Source organism: Urocitellus parryii, chromosome 1 (genome assembly GCF_045843805.1).
Source record: "Urocitellus parryii isolate mUroPar1 chromosome 1, mUroPar1.hap1, whole genome shotgun sequence".
NCBI classification, from domain to species: Eukaryota; Metazoa; Chordata; class Mammalia; order Rodentia; family Sciuridae; genus Urocitellus; species Urocitellus parryii.
Window position 1 is genome coordinate 224,822,549 of NC_135531.1, and position 23,658 is coordinate 224,846,206.

Genomic DNA, 23,658 nt, shown 5'->3' on the forward strand with positions numbered 1-23,658 from the left:
ATCAGGATTTTTAAAAGTCTGTAAGGTTATGCTTCAGAAACTTCTAAGAGAGCTGATGAAAATAATATCTCTTTTCTGTCCTCAAAACCACTTAGATTACACAAGAAAATTAAAAAATCATTCCACATGAGAAAACCTGCTTTGAATCACTTGAGTTCAAGGGAAATGGCACTCAGTTATCATACCCTGCATGCAAAAAATATTAAAGGAATATAATTGCCACAAGAAACACCCAGGATTAATACTTACACAACCTCCAGCCAGGATTTCCGCTGGAAGTGGAATAGAGCCATCTCTTCTGGTAAATTTGTCCCGGACAAAATCATTAACCTAATTAGAAAGATAATATGTCAGTTAACCAGAATTCCCAACCATTTCCTCTACTGTTGCTTTTCCAAGTCAGCAAAATATTTGTCTCATGATAAAATTATTTAATTTGCCAAAGGTTTACATATAAATGTAAAGTTTTACAAGTGTCTTGATAGTGTACCAGTCTCAGCAGCATCAATTTTAATTTTTAACTTAATCTAAATAAATGGCAATCTAAATAAATGACTTAAGTTTGGAGAGAAAGAAACTTACAGTTAATTTAATGGCCTTTTCTGGAGCAACTCCTATTAGTTGTGGTATCAGACCTAAGTAAAGAGAGAGAATCAATAGCAATATAAATTACTAAATACTTATACAAAAGCCCAAGAAGGAAGTGCTTTCTTCATACTATTTACCCAGCAAACATTTTAGAGTTTTAATTAAAATGGGGCAAAGTGATTACCCTAAAAACTCTATACATGTATGTAATAATCATTTACAAGTCAAATATAATGTCATGTTTTCTTGAGGCTATAAGTCCTTTTCTTAAACATGCTTTATTAAAAGCCTAGCTATCTAGTACCTTCTAAAAAAGTACAGGAAGAAAGAATAGAGTCTACGGGATTTCTCTACTCTGGGAATACTGCCAATAGCAACAGAACCAAATTCCCTCCCTTGTTACAACCAACAATATACAAACATATACAGACACTTTATGGAAGTTAATGCTGTCTACCTGGAAAATCTCTGAATAGTGTTTTGTTAAGTACACCCAAATTTTACAAAAAATAATGCTATTGACATAACAGCCTACAGTAACTTGATTATTATAGAATACCAACTCCCATAATTTTCTCTTAAGAGAAATACAGCATTCAGTATTCATCTATTTAAAAGGAAGCCACAACTGTAAAGAAAAATGCAGTTTCTAGTATTATCTGATGAATATTTTCTATTAAAAAAATGCCTTTTATATTTGCATTTACTAACATGTGTCAACCTTAAGACATTTTAAAAGAAACCCCTCAAAACAAAAGAAACTGTTATTCTTAGAAAGTTAAATTTCCCAGGCAGGTTGCAAACTAGAAAAAAAAAAAAGTATAAATGATTCAACATCTGTAGATATTCCAAGGGTTCAGCTCTCTAAAGCACACAGCTTATCCAAATTGTTAGCATACATTTTTTTAAAAGATGCTAACAATAAACATTGTATATCCTTAAGTCATTCAGCCCAGGGAGTTATATATGTGTTTGTATGCTCACTCACTGCTGATCTTAAGCCTACTGATGTTCCATGAGTTGAGAGCCAGCAAATAATCATGCATACAGGCTACTGTCAGTCAAACTGAATTATCAATGGCAAACACAAATCTGCACACACCTTTCATGGATAGCAGAATGATTTAAAAGAATGAATCAGCAGATGGCAGTCTTAACTTTCTAACTCTCATGATTATCAGGCCCTATTATTTTTAATCTAACTTCCACACAACCATGCCAGCATGGGTATTTGTTTTACAACTTGCCACACTAAAGCTTGTGGAATTTTAATACAGTACTGACTTGTGTCATGTTATCATTGTTGCCTGCAAAGAAATTTAGTTAATCTGTCAACAATTTTGTCAATCATCTGACAAAATAATGGACCAGCTCTAAACAATATATGACAATCTCAATAATCACAGTGCTCACATACAGAACTTCTAGAATCTTCTCCTTAATACAAAAATCTCTCATTTAAGGACTGAGTTTATCAGTTTATATCCCAAATAGAGCCAACAATCTCTTCCCCCACTTACTGTGTTGCACCCATTTAATTAGTATGGTATCTCTTCCACATGAAATCTTGGCCAGGTACAGTGGCTCATACCTGTGTGCCCCCAGTGGCTCAGGAGGTTGAGGCAGGAGGATTACAAATTCAAACCAACCTCAGCAATTTAGTAAGACCCTAGCAACTTAGTGAGACCCTGTCTCAAAATTTAGAAGAAAGAAAGAACGAAAGAGAGAAAGAGAAGAAAGAAAGAAAGAAAGAAAGAAAGAAAGAAAGAAAGAAAGAAAGAAAGAAAGAAAGAAAGAAAGAAAGAAAAAGAAAGAAAGAGAGAGAGAGAGAGAGAAAGAAAGAGAGAAAGAAAGAGCTGGGATGTAGCTAAGTGGTTAGGTGCCCCTGGGTTCAATCCAAAAAAGAAATCTTCTGTGAACATTTATCCTTGGAAAGGCTAAACCATGCATTATATATCCAGGTTTCTTCTAATTAAGAACATTCTTTTTGTAGACTAAGGAAGAGAAAGGTCATTTTTCAACAATGAAAAGATTGGTGATGTCAAAGAAAAAAACAACCATAGTGCCACGCAACTGATTCCCATTAAATAAACTCTAGACATACAGGGCTTAATCAGTTTAAAACAAGCTTTCACATGGGCAGATCTACTTTTGGGAGAATGCACACCTCTTCTCATGGAATATACGCTGTACAACCAGAATTTAAAGAGGCTACAGTTGTGAATTTTTTTAATTTTTTATATTAAATTTTTTTAAATTTTTATTAATATTTTGAGCAAAATTAATTAGATTTATTCTCAAGAATGGGGTATTCGAGTGCAGTTTGAATTCAAAATAACTCTCTTATTCTATAAATGCCAAAAACCAAACATCTTCATCATGCTCTCCTTCAAATAAGTGTTACATTCTTAACTTGAATGCTTAAACATAATGCTAATTAGAGGTGTTTTTTCTTCTGTCCATGAGCCTATAGCTTTTTTATCTAAGTTTTTTTTAAATACATTTTTCTAAGTTGTAGATAGCCACAGTGACTTTATTTTATTTATTTATTTTATGTGGTGCTGAAGATCAAACCCAGTGCCTCACATGTATAAGGCAATTACTCCACCACTGAGCCACAACCCCAGCCCCAAGCCTACAGCTTTGCTCAGGCCCAATCTTTCTTTCCTAGGAAGAAGTTCTAAGCCAAACAGTTCAACAAAGCTCAGAATGAGCTTAGGAATTAATAAGCCTCTATGTGCAAACAAACAAGTACAGTAAAGTACATAAATATTCTGGACTTGAGCATGTTGAGAGTATTTTCAAAGAATTCCATGTGGCGCCCAAATGGATTAAAAAATTGATCCCCCCCACCCCCGACAAAGGAACTGTAAATTCTAATGTGAAAACATGTCCATGAAAGTCATTCTCTTTCCAAAGAGAACAAGTTCCTACAAAGCTGATGGGGGCTGGGGAGGATTCCGCACGGAGCTGCAGCCTCTGATGCTGATAGCACTGTGCTCAGTGCAGAGTTGGTGGTAACATTCCTGCAAAAGAAAATCTCTGCTATGACTGTGTGCCTCTAATCTCAGAGGTGGAAAGGAGCAAGAATGAGACTTAGAGCCAAAGGGCTTTCTACTGTTTTTTTCTTAAACTCCAGTGAACCACTGGATAAGACTTATAGAAACTGTCTCTTCAGAAGAAACAAAAATATTTTATATTTCTTTTAGTTGAAGCAAGTGCATTGAACGTAAACTCATCTTCAAGTAGAGCCTAGCTTCTTTGAGAAAAGAAGCTATATTTTAGCTTCCATCCCTGTGTTCCACCTGCAGACATGTGCCTTAGTTTGTAAGAGCATGGTGATATAGACTCATGTTGGCACAAACACAAGATTTAGATTACAAGAAGTATAAATAGAAGGAAGAAGACAGAGGTCTTGTCTGCAGATTAATATTGCTAGTCACCAGAAAGAATGTAAAAGAGGAAAATGAGCAAAGAGAAAACAGAGAGGAAGACTAGGTAGGCTACATACTGGTTTCCATAATAGTTAAAATCTGCTGCTGGGCTGTGGCTGTGGCTCAGTGGTAGAACACTTGCCTGGCATGTGTGAGGCCCTGGGTTCGATTCTCAGCATCACATATAAATAAGTCATAAATGAAGAAATAAAGGCCTATCCATAACTTTAAAAAATATTTTTAGGGGGCTGGGGATGTGGCTCAAGCGGTAGCGTGCTCGCCTGGCATGCGTGCGGCCCGGGTTCGATCCTCAGCACCACATACCAACAAAGATGTTGTGTCTGCCGAGAACTAAAAAATAAACATTAAAAATTCTCTCTCTCTCTCTCTCTCTCTCTCTCTCTCTCCTCTTAAAAAAAAAAAATATTTTTAAAAAAATCTGCTGCTGGTGAGACAAGATCTCTACCTTTAACTGCTGCTGAGATTTGCTTACCCCGGTAGAGTCCAAAGAAGCCCTCATAACGCAAGACTTTCTTAAAACAGTCAAAGCTGTTTTTATACATCAGCTCCCCAACAACAGAGCCAGTGCCACGCTGGTTTTGCATCCGGGTCTTCACCAAATCTATAGGATACACTGCGGTGGCTCCCACAGCTACAAACAGAACAAGGTTTAGTCTTTAAAAAGCACACAATTAAATATAGAGTCTATAAGGACAATAAATCTCATCTGAAAGGGTGATGATATAAAATATAAGATCTATTCTTATAAAAGAGACTTATTCTCCCATACATAGCTAAAGGATGGCAGACTAACAACCACTGGAGGCAATAAAAAGAACTGCTTCAGGGAACAACTGTCAAGAATGATCTTTGATATCTTAGCTTCATAAGTTGAAAAGTAGATTATCAAGTCATCACCACTATCAGATAATTCACACTCAATTTCTCATAAAAACAACATTAAAATATTATGTATAACAATTCTTTATATTTTTCCATTAAATGTTATTACTGCAGTTACATCTTTTAAAAAATATTTTTTAATTATACATGGACACAATATCTTTATTTTGTTTATTTTTACGTGATGCTAAGGACCAAATCCAGTGCCTCACATATGCGAGGCAAGCACTCTGTCACTGAGCCACAACCCCAGTCCTACATCTTAATAATTATAAAATGACTATATATGCAAACCAAGTGGCTGTACTTCTAAAATCAAGTATACTAAAGCATTTTGGTAAATTAATCTTAGTTATAACCATAATATTGGAAACAAATTTCAACACAATACTATCCCTACATATAGAATTTGATTTTTTAAAAAATAAGGCCATGCTTTAGAATTTGTCAGGAAGTGAAATATTTATTACATTAGCCATAGTATTGTATTTTTGACATTTGAAACCCAAACATGCTTTATGACTTCTAAAACTAAGACTGAAAAAAAAAATACTAGTCTCATAAGTTCAGGCTTGTTTTGAAAAATCATAAACATTTTAATCACACCTGCTAGACACCTTCAACAAAGTGACTACACATTTTCTTTGCAGAGTATTCAGCAAAAACAATCTCTTTAAATTTCTGCTGGGAGCAAGGAAGGGAAGGGAGATTCCTTTTAGCAAATAAACTGTAAGTCTAGATAGTTTTAAGCCAGTGAAAAAAGAAAGAAAAAAATATAAACATAAAAGCAAAAGTGAAATCACTTTGAGAGGTTGTTTTGTTTCATGAGGTTCTGAGTTTACATCACAAATCTTGATTTCCTACCTGCCCCTATGCCATAAATTTGGTCTTATTCTCCATTTTTTTCATACTGGCCTTCACCAGTATAATTAAGGTGAGTACAGCACTGCATCTCAGACATTCACATCAATACAGAGAGAGGTTTTATTCTGAAGACAGACTGGAGCCAGAGGGGCCACAGCTATGTTATGACAAGTCCTCTGATCATAGGTAAAAATAAAGAACACTTCAGAAAGCCCTGCAGTCCTGACCTCTGGGAACAATGAACTGCACCTTTGCTGATCTGCCCCAGTCTAGTGAGATAATATTACATTAACACAAGCCTGAAACAGCACACAGACATGTCACTCACCTCCAGCAACTGAGCCCAGAGTAAATCTGTAAGCGGACTCGGCAATCTGGAGCCAGACAGGCCTGCCTAACCCAGGAGATTGCTGTAGGGAAGAAGAAAACATGTAAAAAATTTTGGAAAAATGTACAGCAAATTTAAAAAAGAAAGAATTTGTCTATTTCAAGATAAAAAAACAAAAGTAAAAGCAATATGGTTAATGAGGTAACATCTTTGAAAAAAAATAAGATATTCATGTAGTCAAAAATGGTAAAAAATTATTTTTAAAAAATACTTCAAAAGGAAAGAAAGTGAAATGAATCTGAAATAATTTCCTATACACATACATGAAAACATCATAGTGAATTCCACCATCATGTACATCCACAAGAAAGGAATCCTAATTAGAATATGATATATTCCGTGCTTGTATAATTATATCAAAATAAACTCTACTGCCATATATAACTAAAAAGAACCAATTAAAAAAAAAGAAAAAGAAAGAGCCCCAGATATAATTACTGGTGCATACAATTATTTATATCATTTGGTTATTAAAATTTCTATATCAAAATAAAGATACTATGTAATAAAAAAACTATAAAAAATTAAAAACTAAAAATAAGTACTTCTATTATTAACATTTAAAAAACATATCTAGAGTCTCCGGTAGCAGCTTTGTAGATTCCAGTTAAGCAGTCAGTGAAATTGAGTAAGAATAGATTTATGATCTTATTAAAAATATATATATATCTGGCAAAATACACAGCTTTTTTCTTCCTATCTGTTTACAAGCCTATTAATGCCTCATTTATTGGCTACTATTGGGGAATACACCATTAATCTCTAGAAGTGAATCTCTTAGGTAAATAAACATTTCAGGGGTTTTGTTTTTTTTTTTTCTTTTTGGTACCAAGAATTGAAGTCACATCCCCAGCCCTTTTTGTATTTTATTTAAAGACACGACCTTGCTGAGTTGCTCAGGGTCTTGCTAAGTTGCTGAGGCTGGCTCTGAATTACAATCCTCCTACCTCAACCTCTGGGATTTTAGGCCTGTGCCAATGTGCCAGGCCACATTTCAAGTTTCAAATTTTTCCCCCTCTAACTTAAAATTTTAAAACTTTCTCAAATGCATAAAAAATTACCTTGATTCCTAAATCAGAATATTGATCATAATCTAATATCTGTAAAGACTACTGTCCTAATCATATTCAATTCTAACAAAATCTATGAAAATAAAAAGGAAAAAATCCTATGTAATACAGAATACTATTTCACAGGTATCCTATAACATAAAAGACCTGAAATAATTTGTCTATATCAGTGTGTCAGTCTTATTCTTTTTTAAAAAATATTTTTTAAATTTGTCAATGAAACTTTATTAATTTATTTACATGTAGTGCTGAGAATCAAACCCAGTGCCTCACACATGCTAGGCAAGCCCTCTACCACTAAGCCACAACCCCAGCGCTCAGTCTTATTCTTTAATATTTTATGAAAATAATCTGCTATACTACATAGGAAACAAGGAATAAAATATTCACTTTCTCATAAAGAAAACTCGAAAAACGTTAGCTTGAAATGAGCTTTTTATAAAAGTATAAGGAGCTATGGATATAGTTCAGTGATAGAGTGCTTACCTAGCATGTTCAATTCTGGGTTTGAATCCCAGCACCATCAACAAATATATAATTCGATGAAAAACCATAATAAAAAGTTCAGATACTCTCTACTATATTATTTATATACACATAAATCTAAGTAATATACATTATAAATTATATAAAATACACATTTTAAACACATACAAAAATAGAAATGATTAAAATGAGAAACTGAAATGTTTTAAAATAATTTTATTTTTCATTTATTAATGCCAAAACGTTTTTGGTAATGCTTTAGCATACTTCATTTAGTTTTTTAAAGTGTGGGGGGTGTTGGGGATTGAATACAGGGTATTACCACTTAACTACATCCTTTTTATTTTATTTAAATTTTGAGACAAAGTCTAAGTTACCGAGGCTGGCATCCACCTGGCTCTCCTCTTGCTTCCACCTCCAGAGTAGCTGGGATTATAGGTGTTCCACACAATGCCCAGCTTTCTCAAATGTTGATGGAACATTTTGTATATAGTGAGTCTAACCAACTAATTCTGATACTTTGTTTCAAAGACAAGAATTAAAAACAAACAAAATCCATTCCTTCAAAGCAATGATATTTAACATCACATATAAATTCAACTTAGAGTATCCCTAAGTGTCCCTCCAAAATTCATGTATTGAAACCCTAAACCCCGGAGTAAGAGAGAGATGAAAACTTTGGGAGATAATTAGATCATGAGAGTGAAGACCTCATGATAAGATTTGCGCCCTTATAAAAAGAAACAACTAGTGCACATGCAGGCGCACGTGTGCGTGCGCACACACACACACTCTCACTCTTTCTCTTTCTCTCACTCTTTCTCTTTCTCTCCCCCCCCCCCGCTCTCTCCCCTCCCCACCCCAGGGTCCCCGCCATAAAGAAGATATAATGAGAACACTGCCATCTACAAACCAAGAAAACAATCCTCAACAGGAATTGAACAGAATTAAATGGCAACTTTGACTTCCTAGCCACTATGAAAAATTAACTTTGTTGTCTAATCTACTCAGTCCATATTAGTTAGTTATGGCAGCCCAAACATACCAAGGCAGGCATTTTGCCTTAAATTTAACAACCTTTTAAAATCAATATAGCTGTTATGTTATATATTAAACACACAGCATATTTGTAACTTAAAAATATGCATATGTCAATGGTAGAGAGCTTGGAAAGTATGTAAAGGGCCCTGGGTTTTATTTCCAGTACAAAAAAAAAAAAAACCCAAAAACATTCATATAAAACTTTTTCTTCCAAAACTCCAAAACTGGAGTTTCTTCAACACAAATTTAGATGAAGAGAAATCTCACTCTCATAGATTTTATTTTCAATCATGTGTTCTCTCAAAAAAAATACAAAGTTAAAATTCATAAATAAAAAGGCTATGATCCTAAACAACCACTAATTCCACTATTCATATAAAAGGTTTCTCTTGTATTTAACCACATATATTTTTCTTTTCCCTCTCTTCTTTCAAAGAATGTTTCTATAAACCCTAAAAAATCCTATCAAAACTGAGGAATTATATTGTGCTTTAATTCTTAACTAAAATATCTCAAATCATAAATACCCAAATGCCTTTTGACCAAAATGTCACCTTCATCCCTATTAAATAGCATTTATAAGAAAACATACAGGGCTGGGGATGTGGCTCAAGCGGTAGCGCGCTCGCCTGGCATGCGTGCGGCCCGGGTTCGATCCTCAGCACCACATACCAACAAAGATGTTGTGTCTGCCGAGAACTAAAAAATAAATATTAAAAAAAATTCTCTCTCTCTCTCTCTCTCTCCTCTCTCACTCTCTCTTTAAAAAAAAAAAAAAAAAGAAAAGAAAACATACAGTATATGGTAACCAAGAATTTTTTCTTAAGGCTTAGTTTATTAGTATAACTTATGGTTCACTTGCATTCAGTTATGTAAATTAATATAATTAATGCTATAGATTTCGCATCATGAATATTCATAAGCAGAATGCTACTACAGCTGTCATCCCTATTAATGACTATGTACTGAATTTTTAGCATTTAGGCTGAAAGAAAATATTCAGCAATAAGATGATCACCTACTGTGATCAAATGGGCCAAAGGAAAAGGCACTCTTTACCTGAAGGTTACGATTATGATCATGAAGGCTGGTATTTAACAAGGTTAATTAAGTGTTTTTCAAAGCAAAACAAGAGTTGAGAATCTTATATGATTTTTAACTGGCTCCCTAAGCATACATGTATGATAGGGAATAAGACCTCATTTTGAGACCTCATTTATTTAAAGAAAAACTCTTTTCCTGTTTTTATTAAATGTACCTCATCCTATAAAGGGGGAAAATAAATGAGAATTAAGACAAGATCATGTCAGTTAACATTTAATCACTAATGCATGATCTCAAAATTGTTACACACTAGTTAACATGAATGCCTTAGAATTTCTTATAAATCTGAAATATGTAAACAGAAGAAAGTTTTCTTCAAGACTGAAAATTCGCTGGGCGTGGTGGCCATGCTTATAATCCCAGCAGCTTGGGAGGCTGAGGCAGGAGGATCACGAGTTCAAAGCCAGCCTCAGCAAAGGCGAGGCTCTAAGCAACTCAATGAGACCCTGTCTGTAAATAAAACACAAAATAGGGTTGGAGATGTAGCTCAGTGGTGGAGTGCTCCTGAGTTCAATCGGTGGTAACCTCCCCTCCCTCAAAAAAACCCTGAAAACACAAGAGACTATTACCTTGGTTGTTTAAGAACTTAGCCATGTTTTTACATTATTCTACTTGAGTCCTATCATGTATTCCTTACAAAGTGTTAAATGCTTCAAAGGTGAATTTTGAATTCTGAAAATAAAATCCATTGACTCACAACATTTCACAGAATGCAGGAGCTTAAAGGATTCTTGGAAATATTTGAAAAACTTTGTATCAGATCCTAAAGATAGTAAAGGTCAGATTTCACAACAGACATGAATGGACATTCATTTGAATTCTTTTTTTTTTTTTTAATTGGTGCTGGGATTTGAACCAGAGCCTCTGCTGGTTCAAATATCCTCAATCCTTCTTAAAGTCATCATAAATCTATTTCTATAAAATTGTGATATTTATTTATGTCTTTTATTGCATTTTAATTTCCTGGGTAATTTTATAATAATTTAAATGGGAAAAACATTTAAAATCTTAATTTTTTTAATATTTATTTTTTAGTTGTAGTTGGACATAACACCTTTATTACATTTGTTTATTTTTGTATGTGGTACTGATGATCGTGAACCCAGGGTCTCACACGTGTGAGGCAAGCACTCTACTGCTGAGCCACAACCCCAGCCCTAAAATCTTTTTTTTTTTTTTTTTTTTTTTTAGATGTAATGGACACAACACAATGCCTTTATTTTTATGTGGTGCTGAGGATGGAACCTGGGTCCCGTCCGTGCCAGGCAAGAGCTCTACCGCTGAGCTAAAATCCCAGCCTCAGCCCTAAAATCTTAATTTTTATTTCTTTATACATAAACCTTCAGTAGTAAGACTACCTAAATTATGTGAGATATAAGACTACCTAATTTATGTGAGATACAAGAGGAAAAACAAAAAATGCAGGCTCTGAGATTCTTCCCATGAGGAACAATGCAAGAATACCCAAGAACTCTACCTGCTCTACAGAGATTCCAGAACCCTATATCATCCCAGGTTTAGGGAAAAGGCAAAGCAGCACCCAACTACCTCTCTAGAGAACCAGAAAAGAAGGAAGCAGTGGTGCTTATTACCTAAGCATCTAAAAAAACCCCTTGAAGCCACCCATGTCAGCATTAAAAGCATCAAATCAGCACTGCCATTGAAGGCATCTTGTATCTGCCTTGAAGAAAATACATACTAGGAGCAGGATTTCATCATCTTCCTAAGGACAAAGAATTATAAAGGATACAAAACAAGTTTCAGTTTTGGCTTCTAAGGAAACTGCTGGGAGCAAAAGAGGTGAGTAAAGAGCATGAGCAGCAGAAAAGCCAATGAAGGGCTGGAATTGTGGCTCAGTGGTAGATCGTTCACCCAGCACACACATGAGTCACTGGGTTCCATCCTCAGCACCACATAAAAAGCAAAGATATTGGGCTGGATTGTAGCTCAGTGGTGGAGCTCTTGCCTCGCATGCATGAGGCTGTGGGTTCGATCCTCAGCACCACATAAAAATAAATAAAAATATAGATATTGTGTCCATCTACAACTAAAAATTATTTTTAAAAAATTAAAGATATCGTAACCATCTACAACTAAAAAATACACATTTTTTTAAAGAAAAAGTCAATGAAGGAGGAAATGAGCTAAAACTTTTAAACTCAGTTTATATTGTTTTTTTTTTTTAAGATTTTTTTTTTAATATTTATTTATTTATTGGCGGACACAACATCTTTGTATGTGGTGCTGAGGATCGAACCCGGGCCGCACGCATGCCAGGAGGGCGCGCTACCGCTTGAGCCACATCCCCAGCCCAATATATTGTTTTTAATAAGCTAAATGAAATATTCCCCAATTACAAAGATTAGGGACACCTCCAAGGACCGCAATAATAGACATATTACACCATAAGATAGCTCCTTCCAAATAAAGTTTTTTCAAAATCCAAGAGCAAATTTTCACAAATGTATACAAAATATAAAATTGAATACAGAACTCTTTAAATATTTCAATGTCTTAAACTTTTTATAATTTTATAAAATTTTATTTTAAAAAAATCACTGAATTTGAATAAATCCATCTATTTTTAAGAATCTGATAACTCGAGATGGAAATAAGTTTTGATGACATCAGGACTTTCTTAGTACAAAAGAAGCTAAACTGTAATGAGCTACACATTCATTTTAATCTGTAGGAAGCTTTATTATACACCAAGCACACAACTAAAGTATTACCATAAAATGTAGATATAAAAGCTCTTTTTTCCATTTTCAGTTTGCTTCAACTGACCACAAAAGTTCTTATTCATTATATAAAGTGGACATGGAAATCCTAATTTCAGAGGCAGAATATCATTCCATGGAGCTCAAATAAAAGAAAAAATTTTCCACCAAATCTTCCCCAAAGAAACCATACTTAAATGCCTTGATCCCTTACTTACCTATTTGGTGAAGGTGAATCAGGTAAGCCCATCCCTGGCTACTCATCAATGTGGCAACAATAAAGAAAAGTAGGCATAGGTCTTTTCTTCTTACCTACCTGCTTCCCCCAACTCCTGTCATTCCATTCCTCAGAAACCCTGCCCAACTCCTAGCCTAGGGTGGCACAGCAGTCTCCTAAAGAAGTACAAGGGCCACAGGTCCCATCTGGGCCATAGCAAGGAAATCTCAGGAAGACAAGGATGGCCCTCCTGACCCTCACCCCCACACCAACCCACAGGATCTTTGGCTACAACTGAAGCTTCCTCTAAGGGCTACAGAAGTAGAGGTTTCCATTTAAAACAAGATTTATTAAAAACTGTTCTATTCTACTCTTCAAGGTCATTTCATGTGCTTTTTTTTCCCCCACCAAGATAGTTATTTGTAAAATCAGAAGTAGAACTATATTAACTTTATAGGATGCAGAAGCTATTTTTGAATTATCCTTAACATTAAAAACTTGTATTACTAAAAATGTAATAATAGTCAAGGTTTTCTTTCTGGTTCATTAATTAGGTACATTTCCTTTTTTCTTATTGTAATCTATAAGGCATGATTCCAGTAAGAGATTAATTTGAGAAATGTTTTGTACTTTAAAAACCCTATAAAATAACAGTTTAATGGTACAAAATGAACCTAACACTAATCTTTAAAGATGACTAGACAAATGAAGTGAAAAGAATGCTAATTCTAATGGAAAGCAGCCCGATCCCATCTATGTTTGAATTCTTACTTTCTTTACCTCAAAAAGTTGAAAGAACAAAACAAAAACATAAACATAATAATGCCATAAAAATATTCTGTAAGGATGAGAGTAATAGTTAAATAAAGGTAATCTTTAAGTAAAATCCTCCTACAGAAAGCTTTAAATTTTCACAGCAATCTGAAGCTTTAGGTTTGTCATGTACATATTATTTCAGTACAGACTATTTCTACCTGTCTCTGAAGTTCTGCCAGGTTGAAAGGCAAGGCCCCCTCAGCCAATGGGGCTATTCTCTCAATATCTGCTAAGGTCAAGCGCCTTAAGAGAAAAGGGAAAGAAAGGATTATTAGACAGTGACACACTGCTCACAACAAGTGAATCTTTCCTTAAAAACAAAACAAAATTATTTCCCTATTCACACAGATCAGATAATTCTTGTGAGGAAAAAAAAAAATTCTTCAGACTTTGTTTATAAGAATAAGCTATAGACTTCAGAGAAATAATGTTGGACTGTATTAATGATAGATATTAACAGTGAAGAAATAATTCTTGCCAGAAGCAAAGTATAAACACTGACAGCACGTGCATATGCAATACATCCCTCTCAGTATATCTATTAATGAATAGGTGCAAAGTATCCTGGAAGAAAATTTAAATGCAAAACTGATAAATATTGGTTGCCTTTAAAGAAGGGCACAAGGGTAAGAGAGAGACTTTTTTTGTTGTTTTTTTAACAGTACATTCTTTTAGATCCTTTGAATTTTGAACCATAAATGCACTATTATTCCCAAAATCTACTTTAAAATATGTATATTTCATGAACTAGCTAAAAAGACACTTTAGATCTAGTTTTGAGAAATACTTTGGGAAAGCATTTAATATCATGATGGACAATCAGAACCTCTGTCTAAAAATGTGAATTACAGATGAATGAGACATGGCCTGATATTTCATGTCAATCACCAAAGACAGCTAATACATATATTTAACACCATCCTCTCCAGTACAACAATTCATTATGAAGCATAACACAATAAATAAATCACCTATTATATATTGACCTTCCATTAGTCTTGAGCTCTAGGGTTAGAGTCCATTTTTCAGATACCGTTATACTTAACTATTAGAAGAGACTAAAAAAATTCAATTTTTTAAAAAATTGTTTTTATTAGAGTTTTATACTTATACAGAATAGTTGGGTTCATCCCAACAAACTCATACATGCTTGGAAACTGATTTCAGTTCATGATCCCCATCCTTTTCCCTCCCCTTTCACAATCTCCTTTCTCTATTCTACTAGAATTACTTTTGCTAGTCTATTAATTTGTATTTCATTGGTTCTTTATGCTATCCTACTCTTCTCTCCCCCTTTCCTTTGTTTTACTCTATATTCCGCATATGAGAGAAAACAATTTCTGTAAGTTCCCTTTCCACAGGTTTGCTGGGTACCATAGAGTTTTTCAGGGCTGGGGTTATGGCTCAGTAGCAGAGCACTCGCCTGGCCCATGTGAGGCACTGGGTTCAGTCCTCAGCACCACATAAGATAAAGAAAGAAAGAACATAAAGGATTGTGTCCATCTACAACTAAAAAAAATTTTTTTAAAGAGTTTTTCTTTCCTATTTTCATAAGACTTTGCAAAGTAAATACCTTCAATGTGCTTTGGGTTTTTAAAATTTATAAAACATCTGATTTTGGTGCTATGATAATAATGTCACAGGTATATTTCAAGAAAATGATACTCTTCAACACAAAATTTATTCAAAATGGTATATACTGTTCAGTAAAATGACCATTTATACCATTTGAGGTTACAAACTCCTCCATATACTTCAGCTTATTTTCATAAATATACACACTTAGGAAAATTTCCACAAATCTCTTGAAATTCATAATACTTTCAGAGAGCCAAGTTTAAATCAATCTTTTTCTTCCTTCTCCTTTCTATTCTTTCCCCTTTTCTCTCATTTTTTCCTTTCCCAATTTTCCTTTCTCATTCCCCTCAATCCTTTACTCCCTTCTCTCATCTCTCCTGTTCCATCTCTTCCTCCCCTTTCCATCCCTTTTTATCATTTCTTCTCCTCACTGTTCTCTCTTCTTTTACCTTCCTCCATGTCCCTTGACCTTTTCTCTTCTTTTTCCTCCTCTATTTCTCACATCTGTGTGTTTCTTTTCCTTAAAATTTATATACTAAATAAAATATTGTTAAAAGGAACTGAAAACAGGGCTGGGACTCAGTGGTATAGCGCTCGCCTGGCATGTGAGAGGCACTGGATTTGATCTTCATCACCACATAAAAATAAAATAAGGGTATTATGTCCATCTACAACTAAAAAATACATATTTAAAAAATGAACTGAAAACAAACTACTATCTCACATTTTAAAGAACTGCCCTATAGTAAATACCATGAAGAATTACTGGAATAGTTACTAACCCCGAAGCATTATATAAGTCTGCAAGCTGGTATAGAATATCAATTTCTAGTGGAGTGACTTGTCCATAGCGTATGGCATTCTGGGCAAATTCCTCTGAAACAGAAAGGAAAAAACTATTAAAATCTTGAAATACTCTCCATATATAACAAATTTCTATCTTAACCAACTATAATAATCTGAACACTAAAGGAATTTTAGTACTATTTTAAAAGTCCAAAACTGAAATACTTGAATTCAACTACATAAGAATAACTATGTGTTTCTGAAGGCCAGTAAAAGATGAAATGTTAAGAGAATGAAACAGCAAAAACAGATAAATTAACTTTAATAATAAAATAATCTCTTTAGAATCCTCTCTTTCATCTTGTTTATCCAGTTTGGCCTCCAGAGTTACAAGATAAAAGAAGAGGCTGTTCTCCAGTCACCCAAAACATCCTATTACAATACACCAAGAGGAGTAGGCTTACTCATCTTTCTGTGGCAACTTCTTCCTATAACAAAAAAGCGGCTGCCACAGTGCCAATGACCTATTTGACAGATTGGGCTAAGGTTCTTTTCAAAACTGTCAAAGCCACTTTTCAGGATTCCATTAAATCCACCTGGATTTCTGGAGCAAAAGTGAAGCATGTGCATACATGGTAACACACTTGTCTAGATCTGGCTTTAGTATGGTGAACTTAGATCACTCTCTTGCCTAGATGATGAAAAGTAAAAAAATGCTGAGATTCAAGTCAATATTTTTAAATCTTACCCTTTGTGACCTCAATATCTTTCCTTGTGCCAGCTAAAGTGCTATATATCTTACGAACAAGTTCCATGTTATTCAGTAAGGAGTTAAATGCATTGAAGTAGGAGAAGCTAACTTGATGTGAGATACTTCCTCCAGCAGCCTAGGAAACAACAACACAAAAAATTTTATAAACAAAAACAAGAAGTGTGTTTTGGGCACCGCATTTTTCTCAAAGAAAATCCAAGGGGTCTTTGTCATTAAATTGATCAACAAATAGTACAGAAATACAAGGTATCATACTGAAACACTCAGTGCATTTCATGCCCTCAGAGAAGTCTACGTAATGTAGGTTTTAAGGAAGAAAGCCCCATCTGGAAGTTGGACTTCATGGTTCTACCTATAAGGTCAGAAACAACAAAAACAATTATCACAGATCAAGAATAATGGTTATTTAAACAGAATTTCAAGACCTTTGACTATAAAACTCCTGCTAGTCCTGAATAAATATCAATGTACAATACAAGAAACAGCATTTAAACTCGTTTTTATTTCCTCCACACACATACACAAAAACTATATGATAACTTTAATTTTTTTTGTAACCCAGCAACTTTAAATTTTAAGACAACTTCAATATATCAACTTTCCTAAAAAAATTTAAGCCCGCTGTAGTAATTGAGATCCTTAACAGTCTGTGCTGGTCTCTGAATCTATAGCACAAAAGGTACACTACCCAAAATATCAAAAAACGTACAGAAAAATCTGGTGAGAATTTAAGTGCTATTATTCCTTCAGTGAGAGAAATAAAAGAAACTCCCTCATGCTGCAATAGGGAGCAAGGTAGCCTTCATCACCTCTGCATTGTGAGGAAGTAATTTCTCCCTCTGCCCTCCACTTGCACAAAAACTCAGAAGACCCTAGTTTCCAAGTCAGAAGTCAGACTAAGCCACATGATTGAAAACATTCTCTATTAAAAACTCAAAGAATCATGGGGAAAAAAAAAAACACATTTATTTAGAATCATAACAAATTTTTAAAAACCTCAAAGAAATGCTTATGGAAATACCAATGTAACAAAACTTAATCACAAAAGTGATTATTATGAACAGTCTAATAATGGTGAACAAATCACTCTCAACACCCCTCACATACCCAAATTAGATTATACTTGTATTAGCCTGAATTTGTATACCAGTGACTCAAAAGCAGGATTCAAATTTTTTAACATATGCCTCTAAGGACTAGAAATGTCCTTTGGTAAACTGAGGCCATAATATCCACCTAACCCAGATGGAAAATATTAAATGGGTCTCCCCCCACCCTAAGATAGAGTGAGCCCTTTCCTCTAAGATTATCTTTCCTTCTCTCCTTCCCTGTCTCCTCTTTCTTTCCTCCCTTTTTTCATTTTTTTTTTTTAATTGGGGTATGAGGTAAAGGCAGGGGAGTGTGGATAGGTGTCAGGGAGGTGAAATATGTAGGAGAAACTGACATGCTCCATGTTCAAATTCATTGAAGAAAAAGAACAGAAGTTGATCTTTCTACCCCAGTCTAAACCAGGATAATGATCTTCAGCTGAAACAACAAAAGCATTCATTGGCTTCCCTCTTTTCAAAACAAGCAGTAATCAAAAACTTATATGCAAGTACAACACATGAATAAAAAAAATGGGTAAGAGAAGAAAGTTTCACCATTTTATGCGAGGAAGTAGATTACATGAGTTAGCTATTGGTCCAGATGATATAATCTGCAATTCTACAGAACAAAAAATTGTGCATAATATGTCAACACTGAATGAACAGGTGAAGGGGCAGAGAGGAGTGATCCACAAAGGCTGCTGGCCACATATTTCCTCCATACCTTCTGCCAAGGGAATGGTTATTAAAAAAATGCAGAGGCCAATGGAGATCCTTTCAGCAGACAAAGGAAGAAGCCATCCTTATAACAAGACCTTGGGAGTCTGGTAGGGTGGAAAGAAGTCAAGAAGACAGCAGTGTCTGGGACAGGTAATGCTCACTGGAAGAAGTAACTACTCACCCTTGTCTACAAACTCCCATTTCCCTTGAACTGGACTCCATAAATGGAAATAAATAATTTAGAAATACGTGAGAACAAGATGATAGCTCTGAATAAAACTACAATCTGAGGAAAGACCACTCATCATTTCACCTCTATCTCCAAAACACACACACACACACACACACACACCGGTACCTATTTACCTTCTACCAACCCAGCATTAAGTTTGAATAGTTGAGTCATATGAGTACAGGGAGGCAATTTGGGACCCAATAGTTCAAAATGTTTTAGGAAATATAAAGTTAAAGTACTTGCTTTCTACTTACTGAAACTAAGTTTTCCTCCACAAAAGGAGTAAGCATGTGAGACCGAATGGTAATCATGATATCACTAAAATCCAGACCAGAAATCATGCCACTTTTGGTTTTGTCTTTCAGTGCAAAGGCTTGTCTTGCATGTTCCAGCTGCAGCTCCTAGAGGAAAAAATTTAAAATAGGGTATTAAATAGATTAAAGCACATCCCAAGTACATGTCTTAGAAAGGAGAGACAAACATTCTTCTGCAAACATGCGCTTATTACAGAAACAATATACAGCTCTGAAATTACTATGAAACTTTCAAATTTCATTTAAGAAACACCTTTTTCCTTAGAAACATACTACATATTACTCCTTAGGGAAAGGAATGAATTAGAGCTGGGCAATAACAGAAAGGAAAAAAAGAAACTTCAAATTATACTTGCAAAGTTTTCATCACTGAAATAACAAAGTAAGTACAGTGTTTTCAGTGCTTTATTTCAGCCTTTCAACTACACAGTAATTTATTATCTCCTACTTGTAGACTTTGTCATCCAAGAGTACTTCTTGTATTGAGTTTACATTCTGTTCAGTTTTTCAATTTTAAATGTTGCAATGAAAATTATACATGTTTTCTCTGAATTAACACCATTTATTCAAACATTTTAAAAAATAAACTCAGTGTAAAACTATACCAATCAGTAAATGCAATACTTCATAACTTTACAGCAAAAATTATGAACAACAAACTGTATAAGCAGTGTTCAATTATCACACTATAGGGTTTGGGGCACAGTTACTCACAAACTATGAAACAATCCAGAATCTCCCTGAACTTTTGAACTACCATGCAGTCAAACTTTGTAATAAATGACATCAATAAAAACAACAAAATATGCCAGTAATCCCCTGGGTTCTATACAAAAGTCAAAATCAGAGCATTTCTGCTCTGGGGACCCATGATATAATCCAAATAGACCTGTTGGCACAACATAATAATGTGCCATAGATGCCATTTTTATATTCTCTGCAACTCTGGAAATTAATAGTCATATCTAAATATATAAATATTATTCAAAGATAAGACAATATAATTTTCATTGCTATTTATTTATCAAAGCCTTCAAATCAATGTTGCTTTATCTTTCCTGACATTTAAAATAGTTTTGGGTAAAGGTCTCACTCTTTTTAGTTAACTATATTTTCCTAAGGATTTTTGATCCCCCACTAGTAATTCAAAGACAGTAAAAGTACCTTAGCAGGTATTTGTTTTATAATCCATTAAGGCATACATTTGTTTTATGTGGTTTTCTGTTTGTTGTATGATATTTAACAAAAAAATTTTTAAAAATAATTCCTTAGTAGGGTGATGAGCTAGAGATATGTTTTTCACTCTAAACATTCTACCTAACTTGCTTCATCTTCCCATCACCTTATTCCAATCTGCACCCTTCAAATAAGAGGAATTTTTAGTCTTATTAAATTGGTTCAAAGTGGTTGCCATGGCAAAGACATTCCTAGCAGCCTCAGAGCACACAAAAATCCACGCCCTGTCTTACATATATGTTCCCTCCCTCTCTCCTTTGTTTCTCTTTATGTCTTTGTTATATATTTATTTTCCCCATGTGCATATCTTAACCACCCAGCGATATCCAGTAGCAACTATGAATATAACTTAGCTTTAATAGTGGTATTAAGGAAAATATGAACATTTATTATAAAGATAAAGCAGAATGTTCACTGAGAGAACAATGTTAAAATAGATTTTGTGTTTTCTATAGGTCAACAGTTGAAGGACTCTATCTTTTCAAGATACATATTTGAAGAACTACAGATGAAATTATAGTATGTGCAGGACTGACTTCCAAATGATATTACAGGAGGCTGACTGAGGAGGTGGATAAAACAATTCTGGTCAAAAGCTGATAGATAATGAATATATAGGAATTCATTACACTATCCTCTCTACATTTAAATATATTTGAAGTCTTCCAAAATTGAAAAATATTAAAAAATTAAAATTAAGAACTTCAAATGAGAAACTAAACAAACAATAAAAAGGAGTTTCATATATAAATCTCTCAGTTCACATACTATAATTAAATATAGGGGTATAATATTATCAGATATCTTCCATAAACAAAGGGAAAAATAATGAGAGAAAGTCATCTTTGGAGGAACCAAAAAAAAAAAAAAATGCTAGTTGGGAAGACATTTCCTTTTTAAAAAAAAAATCAGTTTTCAGATGTGTAAACCTTTTTAGCCTTTCAAGTTTGAGTATTTTACAAGATGAGAACAAGCACTGGGTTTTACAAATACCCACAAAACAGCACAGAGTTTTGTTTTTTTTTTTTACTTTATTTTATTTATTCATTTTTATATAGTGCTGAGATCAAACCCAGTGCCCCACACGTGCTAAGCAAGTGCTCTACCATTGAGCAACAACCCCAGCCCTAAACAGCATAGTTGTTAAATCTATGTTCACCACAATGAAGTAAAACAACATAGTAGGTTTATAAAAGATAAATAAATCCTGCTTCTTGTTGAAAGGATGGTTGGATGGATAGGGGAATGGAAGAAAAGGACAAAGTAAACAAGCTATTCTAAAGGTGAAGATGTTATGTACTTGAAAATACATTTCATCTAACTATGAGGTAAACTGAAAATATCAAGAGTGTGAAAAATAGCATGACTTTGGATTAGACTACATTTGTATACTTCACCATGTTTTAAACTCCATTCTCCAGTAAAATCACAGCAAAGGGACAAAACAAAATAAAACCCAAGGACAAAGAGAACAGAAAAAGAAAACATGAACAACTTCACAAGACCCTGTCTCTAAATAAAAAAGGAAGAACTGGGGGTATAGCTCAGTGGTGAAATGCTTGCTTAACATATGTAAGGCCCTGGGTTCAAGCCCCAGCACCACAAACAAAGAATGGCACTGCCCATCTCAGTGGCATCATCACAAATTAGAAAACAAATGCTTTCAAAATCATAAGAAAAATAAATTCCTACTAAAATTCTATATCCAGCCATACTATTTAAGTTTAATGACGAGGCAAGAGGTTTTCAGATATGAAAATTATCTAAAATTGTTCTATTTTACTTTCCTCAGAAAGCTGATAAATAAGTATTCCACCAAAAAGAAGTAAACCATGATAAGGAAAATCTCTAGCAAACAGAAGATTCAACATAATAGAAAGGCAAATCGATTATCCAGGATGAAGGTAAAGGGAGATTACAGATTAACAGCTATGCTTAAAGTTCCAAAATCCAGCTTCTGAAGATGAAGTAGATCAGAAAACACCAGAAAAATTGTACAGCTGCTGTGGAAAACAATTGGTGGTTCTTCAGAAAGTGTTAGGGGCTGGAGAAGTAGCCCAGTGATAGAGCACTTGCTAGCACACACAAGGCCCCAGGTTTGATACCCAACACTACAAAAACAAAAAAGTTAAATAGAATTATCTTACAACCCAGCAATTACACTCCTTGGTAGATATTTGAACAAATATTTGTATGAGTATATACAAGAGTACTGTTCACAACAGTCACAAGGTGGAAACAATCCAAATGTCCATCAACTGATGAACAGACAGAAAAAAAATATTTATTTTTTAGTTCTCGGCGGACACGACATCTTTGTTGGTATGTGGTGCCGAGGATCGAACCCGGGCCGCACGCATGCCAGGTGAGCGCGCTACCGCTTGAGCCACATCCCCAGCCCTAAATCAGACACTTTTTAAAAAAATTTTAAACAGGGGCAAAGGGCTAATTTTATATTATATGACTTTTTTTTTTTTTTTTTTTTGCAATAATGGGGGTTAAATTCAAGGCCTTGTGTGTATGCTAGGCAAAGTGAGCCACATCCCCCAGCATTCTATTTTTTTAAAAAGAAAGAAAGGCGGGGGTTGTGGCTCGGTAGTAGAGTTCTTGCCTAGCATGCATGAGGCACCAGGTTTGACCCTCAGCACCACATAAATGTAAAATAAAGATATTGTGTACACCTAAAACTTAAGAATAAATATTAAAAAAAGAAAGAAAGAAAGCTTCTGGAGGGCTTCAACAAGATTAAATTGATAGAACTACCTAATATGTTTTACATATATTATATTAAAACATGAATAATTTGGGCAAAATGTGAGAAAATATTACATTAATACATTGAAAACTAAACAAATACATACTAGAAACTCAAATAATTTAAGTCAGGTATAGTACCTGTAGGGTACTGGTTCCAGGACCTGATCCCATCCCCAGTGGATACCCAAATCTAAGAACACTCAAGTTCCTTATATAAATGACACATTATTGCATACAACCAACATACATCCTCCCATATACTTTTAAAAAAAAAATGTTTAAGTTGTAGATGGACGCAATACTTTTTTTTTTTTAAACTTATTTTTATGTGGTGCTAATGATCAAACCAAGTGCCTCACACATGATAGACAAGGGCTCTACCACTGAACTACAACCCCAGCTCCCATATACTTTAAATCATTTCTAGACTACTTGTAAAACCTTATACAGCCAGAGGTGACAGCACACACTTGTAATCCCAAGAACCTGGGAGGCTGAGGCAAGAGGATCACAAGTTCTAGGGCAACCTCAGCAACTTGGT

General features: G+C 34.4%; 1 protein-coding gene across 1 annotated transcript in view; it reads right to left on the reverse strand.

Moving 5' to 3' along the window:
• Slc25a12 (solute carrier family 25 member 12) overlaps positions 1-23,658 on the reverse strand; it is an 84,207-nt gene that overhangs the window by 20,136 nt on the left and 40,413 nt on the right. The window contains exons 6-13 of the mRNA XM_026389513.2: positions 19,065-19,211; positions 16,744-16,882; positions 15,992-16,085; positions 13,790-13,874; positions 6,118-6,199; positions 4,516-4,674; positions 583-635; positions 250-330 (exon numbers count right to left, since the gene is read on the reverse strand). Of these exons, the coding sequence (XP_026245298.1) occupies positions 250-330; positions 583-635; positions 4,516-4,674; positions 6,118-6,199; positions 13,790-13,874; positions 15,992-16,085; positions 16,744-16,882; positions 19,065-19,211 (840 nt within the window). The remainder of the gene's footprint in view (positions 1-249; positions 331-582; positions 636-4,515; positions 4,675-6,117; positions 6,200-13,789; positions 13,875-15,991; positions 16,086-16,743; positions 16,883-19,064; positions 19,212-23,658) is intronic.